General features: G+C 69.7%; 1 protein-coding gene across 1 annotated transcript; it reads right to left on the reverse strand.

Annotated features, from left to right (window-relative positions):
• Positions 1-5,511: 5,511 nt before the first annotated feature.
• JUND (JunD proto-oncogene, AP-1 transcription factor subunit) lies at positions 5,512-6,843 on the reverse strand. The gene has a single exon (XM_080359256.1). The coding sequence runs from the start codon at positions 6,737-6,739 to the stop codon at positions 5,780-5,782; it is 960 nt and encodes a 319-aa protein (XP_080215382.1). The 5' UTR covers positions 6,740-6,843; the 3' UTR covers positions 5,512-5,779.
• Between the last annotated feature and the right edge of the window lie 1,677 nt (positions 6,844-8,520).

An 8,520-nucleotide genomic window follows, 5' to 3' on the forward strand; every position in this document is an offset into this window, starting at 1 on the left:
CGCCGTCCCTGCGGGGGGGAGCTCCGGGAGCAGCGGTCGGGGGGTTCAGCGACGGGATCCCCCCCCCAGTGGCCGTGATTTATGGGTGCTGGGTCCCAGCAGCTGCCCCAGCCAGGCTCAGTCCCCGCCTCGGGTTTCAGGGCCACGCAGCTGCACCCCCTTGGCACAGTCCCCCCCAAGTCCCGCTGCCCCCGAGGTCTGATGAGGACAGGTCACCCAGGCCTGAGGCCACGGGGATGGTCTATGGTCTCAGCGCCCATCAAGCCATGAACCCCCTGTGGCAGGGGCACCTGTTACCGCCATCCCTGGGGACCCGCGGTGCACCGGTTGTGAGCACATAGCTCCCCCCGTTCCCTGGGGCTGAGCCCCCTGCACTCCAACCAGAACCAGTAGCGGCCTCTCCCAAGCTGGGGGGATCCTGAGCCCCAGCACGGGGTCCCTGCCGCCACCAGCGCCCACCCTCACCCACAGCCCCTTACCAGCGCCCGGTCCTCGCGGTGTGCCGCCAGCCCCGCAGTGTGCCGCGGCCCCGGCCGAGTGCAGCGGAGCAGAAGGAAGGCGACGTGCGTGCCTGGCTGCTCGCTCCCTCCCATCCCACCCCGCCGGGGGGGCCTGCACGGCCCCCACCACCTTGTGCGCCACCGTATGGCACCCCGCACCCACCCTGGGGGCACCCCGGGGCCTCCAGCCTGGTGTAGGGGGAACCCCGAAAGCAGTTGTGGGGGTTTTCCCTGGACTGGGTGCAGAGCAGACAGAAAACCAAGGCCAAGGCAGCAGCTTCTTTATTCAGCAGCGTGGGCAGCCCCGGGGGGGGCCACGGAGGGGGGGTCACCTGGGTCCGTAGTGGGTGATGGGGGACCCCTCTGTCACCTTGCTCTAGGAAAGAGAGAAAGTGGGGTGAGCACCCCCAGCTTTGCCCACTGCCCCCCCGCCACCCCTCAAGTCCCCCCCACGCACCATGGGCACCTCGTCCAGGTGGTGGAATTGGGGGGTCCCGCGCCGCCGGCACAGCCGCACCAGCAGCACCGCTGCTGCCCCCACCAGCACGCAGACGAAGAGGCAGATGATGACGACCACACCAGCGCTGGGTTTGGTGGGGGGCTGCGCTACAAGAGGGGGAGACAGGCACCCCGTTACCCCCCGGCACCGCCAAGCCGTGTGCCTGGTCTCTGAGCACCGCGGCAGCTCTCGGGGCGAGAGGGAGCTCAAGACCAGCTCCAGGTCTCCCTAATCCCCCTATCCCACCCCTCTCAGACCCAGCACCTGGCTCTGGTGTCACCTCCACCTTGGGGGGACCAGCTTGGGCTCTGGGGTCATGCAGGGACCTGTATCCCTGAGCCTCCCACCCCACCCTGTGGGTGCAGCCCCTGAGTGGGGGGTCTAGGGGAAACTTGGGGCTCCTGCCAAGCCCATGGCCATGAGCAGGTCTGGGGGTTCCCCTCCTGCACGGTGCCCCCCGGCCTGGCTCTCACCCGAGCTGCCGGCTGCGGTGCCGGTGCTGATGGCTGCTGTCGTTCTGGAGCTGGTGGACAAGGTGTTGGCACTGGGGGTCCCAGTAGGCGCAGGAGAACTGGACGCGGGAGAACTGGGTGCAGAACTGGGCACAGGAGAACTGGACGCAGGAGAACTGGGCGCAGGAGAACTGGGTGCAGAACTGGACGCAGGAGAACTGGGTGCAGAACTGGGCACAGGAGAACTGGGCGCAGGAGAACTGGGCGCAGGAGAACTGGGTGCAGAACTGGACGCAGGAGAACTGGGTGCAGGAGAACTGGGCGCAGGAGAACTGGGCGCAGGAGAACTGGGTGCAGAACTGGACGCAGGAGAACTGGGTGCAGGAGAACTGGGTGCAGGAGAACTGGGCGCAGGAGAACTGGGTGCAGAACTGGGCGCAGGAGAACTGGGTGCAGAACTGGGCGCAGGAGAACTGGGTGCAGGAGAACCGGGCGCAGGAGGGGACCCGGAGGTTCCAGGTGAGGATGGGGCCAGCGTTGCCGTCGAGCTAGGTAGCTGCTCGGTGGCCGGGGAGCTGGGCACAGTTGACTGGGACAATGACGGTGCTGCCGTCGTGCTGAATGGGGGTGTTGTAGGTGCTGCTGAGCCTTGCGTTGCGGTGGGAGGTGATGCTGTGGCTGGGCTGGATGAAGATGCAGGTGCTTCTGGAGCCAATGTGGTGGCTGAGCCAGGTAAAGGTGACGCAGACAGCGGTGTGGCCGATGCACTGGACAGAGGTGCTGAGGTGGGTGGAGGTGGAGGTGTTGCTGAGGCCGATGTGCTCACAGACACTGTGCTGCTGCCATCTGTGGTACCGTGTCCCATCTCTAAAGCGTGGAGGAGAGCGAGCTGGTCAGCAAGGATGCGGCAGGACCGTGGGGCAGGCAGAGCCCCGGGGGGACAGCGGCACCGGCCCCAGCTCCTGCCCTCGCGATGCTCATTTCCCAGGTGGTTTCACCATACACCAGAACCAGAAAACCGGGATTAAGCCAATACCACATCCCAGAAATCCAGGGTGGGGAAGAGCCTCCCGAGCTGTCACGGCACGGGCGCAGTGCCACGGGGACGAGCAGAGCAGCGCGGCAGCGGTGGGCACGGCACAGGGACACGTGCCAGCCCAGCCCCGGTGGCACCCACCAGGCAGCCCCGCGCCACCCTGCGATGGGGGCTCCGCTGTGGCCTCGTGGGACGCGGCAGCGATTGCTGGGCAGCGCCAGCACCGCGGTGCCCTTATCGGCCCAAGTCCTGTTTGCACAAGAGGAGGAGCAGGTCCAACGCGGCCCCACGGGGGAACACCGGAGCAAATGCCCCACGGCAGAGCCAGCACCCAGCGCCAGCACCCACGGGGGACTGTGTGAGTGGCTGCTGGGGGTCCCCACAAACACCGGGCCCACAGGATGGGCCGTTCCCACCCAGCTGCCACCCTGTGCCAGGCTGGTAGCGAGCCCAGGGCTGAGCACCCAGGGTTGGGTGCCAGCTCCCGTGCCGGGCCGGGCAAGTCGAGGCATCCCAGGGTGCAGGGGAGTGGTCGGGGGGCCCAGGATGGAAATGGGGGGACCACGGCACAGCACGGCCCACAGTATGAGGGCCCTTTGCCCCCAGAGTGCCAAGGCGGTGCCGGAGCACTCACGCCACCACAAGCACCAGCCGGCCCAGCCGGTTTGGCAGCGCCGGGGCCGCATCCTGCCCTGCGGTGCTGCCAGCTGCGGGAGGGGTAGGGTGCTCTCCTCCCACCCGGGGAGCCCCCGGGGGGAACAGCCTCCCCGGGACCCCCAGGGAGGGGGTGCAGGGGTGCAGCCCCCCGCCTTCCCACAGAACCCTGGTTGCCCCGGGGCAGGGCTGGATCCGGCCCCGCTGCACCCCAAGGAGCTGGGGTAGCAGGCAGGGCCCCCCCAGTGCTCCCCAGGCTTGGGGGGGGGCATACGGACCCCAGAACACGCTGAGCCCGGCAGAGCAGAGTGCAAGGGAGCCCACGGGAAGCCCCTCCCGAACCCCCCCGGTGCCCGGTGCTGCCGGGCTGGGCGGCGGGAGCCCACGGGGAAGCACACAGCCCTCCCGGTACCGCGGCGTGCACAGCCCCCGAGTGCCGCCAGGACCGCACGGAGACCCCCGGGGTGCACGGCCCCGTCCCGGTGCCCCCCACGCCCCGTCGCCCGGTACCTGCGAGGAGTGCGGCAGCGGCGCAGCACAGCAGCAGGCGGAGCGCGCCCCGGGCCATCCCGCCGCCCCGGGCCACGCCGCCGCCCCGCGCCCGCTCTGCCGCCGCCTCCGCCTTTATCCGCCCCGGGGGAGGCGGGGGCGACCCCGCCCGCGGCGCCCCCTGCCGGCCCCGGGCCGCGCCGCAGCACCGGCACCCCGCGAGCATCCCCCGTACCCCACCCCGTGCCCCAGTCTCCCCTCCAACCGTGAGACCACCCTGGGCAGCAGGAGCCACCCCTGCCGGTGGCACCCCGGGGAGGGGAAGGGTCGAGTGGGGGCATGGGGATGAAGAAGTGATCTGGGGACATGGTGACATTGGGATGGTTGGACTTGGGGATGTGGGGACACAGGGATCTGAGGACAGAGGGATGTGGGGACACAGTGACCTAGTAACATGGGCATGAGGGAATTTGGGAACACAGGGACTTGGGAGATGTGGGGACACAGGGATCTGAGGACAGAGGGATGTGGGGACACAGGGATCTGGTACCACGGGCATGGGGACACAGGGATGAGGGAATCTGGGAACATGGAGAGATGCAGGGATCTGGGGATGTAAGGATGTGGTGACAAAGGGATTTGGGGGCATGGAGACTTTAGGATGTGGGGACACAGGGACTTGAGCACAAAGGGATCTGAGGACACAGGAATGTGGTGACACGGAGACCTGGGAACATGGGCATGTAGGGACACAGGGGCACAAGACCCACAGCCACGGGGCTGCACTGGCTCTGCCGCAGGGACAGACAGACATCCCGTCCGTCCCAGTGGCGCAGCAGCACATCTGGGGCGCAGCATGGCCGCGCCGGGGCCGCTTCCGCACGGCGGGGAACGGCGCTTCCTCCCGGCAAACCGCAGCTGCCCCGGCACCGCGCCGGGTCCTCAGGGAGGCCGCGCTCCCCCTGCCGCCACCACCCAGGGCAGGGCCCCAGCGTGCTGGGCACCCCGCCAGCAGGGCCATCCTTGGTGTTGGCACAGTATGGCACAGCTCGGCATGCCGCGGCTGGAAGTGGCCAGAGCGACTGAGCCAAGCTTCCTGCTGCTGGTGCCACTGTCCCTAAATGCTCCCAGGACAGAGGGTCTGTCCCTTGGGTGCTGCTTCATGGGCTGGATTGGGGAACCAGCCCTTGCAGGTGGGGGCCATGAAGGAGGAGCCATGGCAGTGCCGGGAAGCCAAGGCCGGCTGCCGGAGCCCAGGGAGGAGCCCTGGACGCCCAGACTCCCTGTTTGCCTTGAGGGGGCCCGGCCAGGAGCTGTGGGGTGACCCCAGGGTGCCAGAGCACTGTGTGCGTAGGGGGGTGTTGGGGACCCTCCCATGGAGGCACCAGCCAGCCCAGGGGGGCGGCAGGACAACACTGTAGCCAGGATCAGCAGCCCCACAAGCAGCCAGGTTCCCCCCAACACCTCCCCAGCCATAGGGAACTCCCAGTAACCCCAGGCGCCCCCGAGGGAGCCCTTTTAACCCCTGAACATCCCCCTTTACCCAAGGGAGCCCTTGTAACCCCCAAAACTTCCACTATAGCCTGACGAGATCACCCCCAACACCCCCCCAGCATACAAAGCACCCCCCAACACCCCCTCCCAGCGACCCCCAGAGCCCCCATCCCCGGGGGTAACCCCCCACTCCTCCCAGCACCCCAACATCCCTCCCCTCCGACCCCCATTCCCGTCGGTACACCCCCGCCTGCCCTCTCCCCCCCCCGCCCCAAGATGGCAGCCGGCCGCGCCGCTTCCTGCCCGCGCCGCCGCGCCAGGTCCCATCCGTTCCCCCCCCCCCCCCAACCCCGTTCTCCCCCGGCGCAGCAAACACCGACAAGCCGGTCACCGTTGTCGCGGGGGGAGTTTTACTGGGGCCTGACTGGAATGTCTCGGGCACGGGGGCCCGTGAGTCCCGGCGCGGGTTCGGGGGGGCGGCCCGGGCTCCCCGTCTAAGTCCGTTTGCAGCGCGGGAAGCGAACGGTGCCCCCCCACACCTCGGAAAAAAACCTGTCCTCTCCCCCCCCACACACACCCTCAAGTCCCGCGGGGCCCCTTAGTCCGTGTCCGGGCCCCCTCGGTGGTGCAGGGGGGATCCCCCGGGGCGGGGGGGTCAGTACGCCGGCACCTGGTGCTGGTGCTGGGGCAGGAGCTGGCAGCCGCTGTTGACGTGGCTCAGGACCTTCTGCTTGAGCTGAGCGACCTGCTCCCGGAGGAGGCTGGCGGTGGACGCCAGCTCCGTGTTCTGGCTCTTGAGGCTCTTCACCTTCTCCTCCAGCCGGGAGATCCGCTCCAGCTTCCTCTTGCGGCACTTGGAGGCGGCGATGCGGTTCCTCAGCCGCTTGCGTTCCGCCTTGATGCGCTCCTGCGTGTCCATGTCGATGGGGGAGAGCGGCGGGCTCTCCCCGAAACTCGGCACCTCCGGGACGATCTGAGGCTCGTCCTTTAACGGGGGTGGCGGGGGTGGCGGCGGCGGGGGGAGCCGCGGGGGTGGCGCCGCGAAGGGGCCGGGGTCGGCGGCGTAGCTGACCGCCGGGTAGCTGCTGAGGTTGGCGTAAACCGGCGGCTCCGGGGCCAGCCCCGCGGCGGGCAGCTCGCCCGCTCCGCCGCTTCCTCCTGCACCGCCGCCGCCTCCTCCCGCTCCGCCGCCGCTCCCCGCCGCGCCGCCGCCCAGCTGGTTCTGCTTGTGCAAGTCCTCCAGCGCTTTAACGAAACCCTCGGCGAACTCCTGCTCCTCGGAGGCGGCCGCTTTGGGGTAGAGGAACTGGCCGCTGGTCGGTGTGGTGGTCACCAGCCCGTTGGACTGGATGATGAGCCGCTCCAGCTCCGGGGACGCCAGTTTAAGCAAACCCAGCTCGGCCGAGCCCAGCAAACCCGCCGCTTCGCCGCTCGTCGTCGCGCCCGGTGCTTTCAACGCTGCCGCCACCTGCTCCGGTAAGGCCATCCCGAGCGCGTCTTTCTTCATCATGCTGCCGCCGGGGAAGGGCAGGAGGAGCCCGCTGCTACCGGAGGACGGGGCGAAGCCGCTGCCGAGACCGCTCAACACATCATCATGGTAGAAGGGTGTTTCCATCCTCCTCCCCCGCCCGGCTGCGGGGAACGGGGGGCCGGGGCGGGGGGAAGGGAAAGGAACGGGGCGAACGCTGCGCCGGGGGGGAGGGGAGGGCGGGGGAGGCGCCGGTAAAACCGGCGGCGGCCCAGCTCCTGCGCGCGCGCACACACGCGTCTGCCGCGGCCGCGGCCCCCGCGGGGCTTTAAATAGGCGGCGGCGCGGCGGTGACCTCACCGCGCCGAGCGCTGATTGGCTGAAGATGACGTCCTCGCCCGCCCTCGTTTGCATAAAGGGGCGTGGCCGCCGCCCCGGGAGAGGCGGCGCCACGCCCACTCCTGGCTCCCGCCGTCGCCGGGGAGACCGGGCGGGTAAACGGGACAACAGCGCGAGGGCCCCTGGGCTGACGTCAGCGCGGGGGAAGGGGCGGTCACGTGGCCGTCCCCGGCGCCGCGCGCGCCCCCGCCGGGGCTGATGGGGCACAAAGGGAGGGGCGGGACCGGGGACCGGGCACCGGCCGTAAAACGGTGCGGCCAATAAATGAACACGCCGGGAACAGCCGGGCCGTGAGGGCCACACCGGCCGGTGGCTACCCCCGGTGGCTACCGGGCCCTGCCCCGGTGGGACGGAGCCGCCGTGTCGTGTGTGCCCGCGGTGATACCGAAAGGTCGCCCCGGCACTGCCTCCTCGGTGTTTACGCCCCGTGGTACCTGGAACGGTGAGGTTTGCCCAGCCAGCACCAGCGTGCACAGCCTCATGGAGGGCGGGGGGGTCACGGCCAACCGCGCGGTCCCGCCACCCCAGTGCCGTGATACGTTGGGCCAACCGGGCCAGGCTCCCCCCGGGCCGCCCCCGTTCAACCGGCAGCGGCGAAGGAGTTAAGCGGTGGCGGCGCGCGCGTCACGGCCGCCGGAGCCGCGGGCGGCTGAGGGGGCGGACCGGCGTCAGCGCTGACGTCACCGGCACCGGCCCCGCGTGCGGCCGCCGCGCGGGGGGGCGGCGCCGATGGCCGCCGATAACGCACGTGCTGGCGGGAGGCGGCGCAGCCCGAGGGGCCCGGGACCGCGGGGACACCGGGACCGCGGGGACACCGGGACCGCGGGGAGGCTGAGCCGCCCCGAGATGCAGCCAGATGGTCCCGGGGCTGCGTGAACAGGGGCGATAAATGAGCTGCGGGACGGTGTGGGGACAGCACCGGCCATGGGGACAGTGTGGCACTGGCCATGGGGACAGTGTGGCACAGCATGGGGCACGGAGTGACATGGCACTAGCCATGGGGACAGTGTGGCACAGCATGGGGCACAGAGTGACATGGCACTGACCATGGGGACAGTGTGCCACTGGGCATGGGGACAGCGCCGGCCATGGGGACAGGCTGGCACAGCGTGACATGGCACCAGGTGTGGAGACAGTGTGGCACTGGCCATGGAGACAGGCTGGCACAGCGTGGGGCACAGCGTGACATGGCACCGGGTGTGGGGACAGTGTGGCACTGGCCATGGGGACAGGCTGGCACAGTGTGGGGCACAGCGTGACATGGCACCGGGTGTGGGGACAGTGTGGCACTGCGTGGGGCACAGTGTTACATGGCGCTGGCCATGGGGACAGTGTGGCACTGGCCATGGGGACAGCGTGGCACAGGGCACTGCTCAGCCCTGGCTGCGAGGAGGTCACAGGGGACATAGGTGACATCCAGGACAGCGCTGGGGCAGCCCCTGGTGCTGGCACTGGGGAAACTGAGGCAGGAGGCGGCTGGGACAGGGACCTCCCCTCCCCCCACGCCTGCAGTTAATTACATCCCAAAT

The sequence above is a fragment of the Nesoenas mayeri genome, assembly GCF_963082525.1.
Source record: "Nesoenas mayeri genome assembly, chromosome: 25".
NCBI lineage: Eukaryota > Metazoa > Chordata > Aves > Columbiformes > Columbidae > Nesoenas > Nesoenas mayeri.

What these genes read in the sequence shown, in the direction of transcription:
- JUND (XM_080359256.1), bottom strand. Translation starts at nt 6,739, where the DNA reads ATGGAAACACCCTTCTACCATGATGATGTGTTGAGCGGTCTCGGCAGC.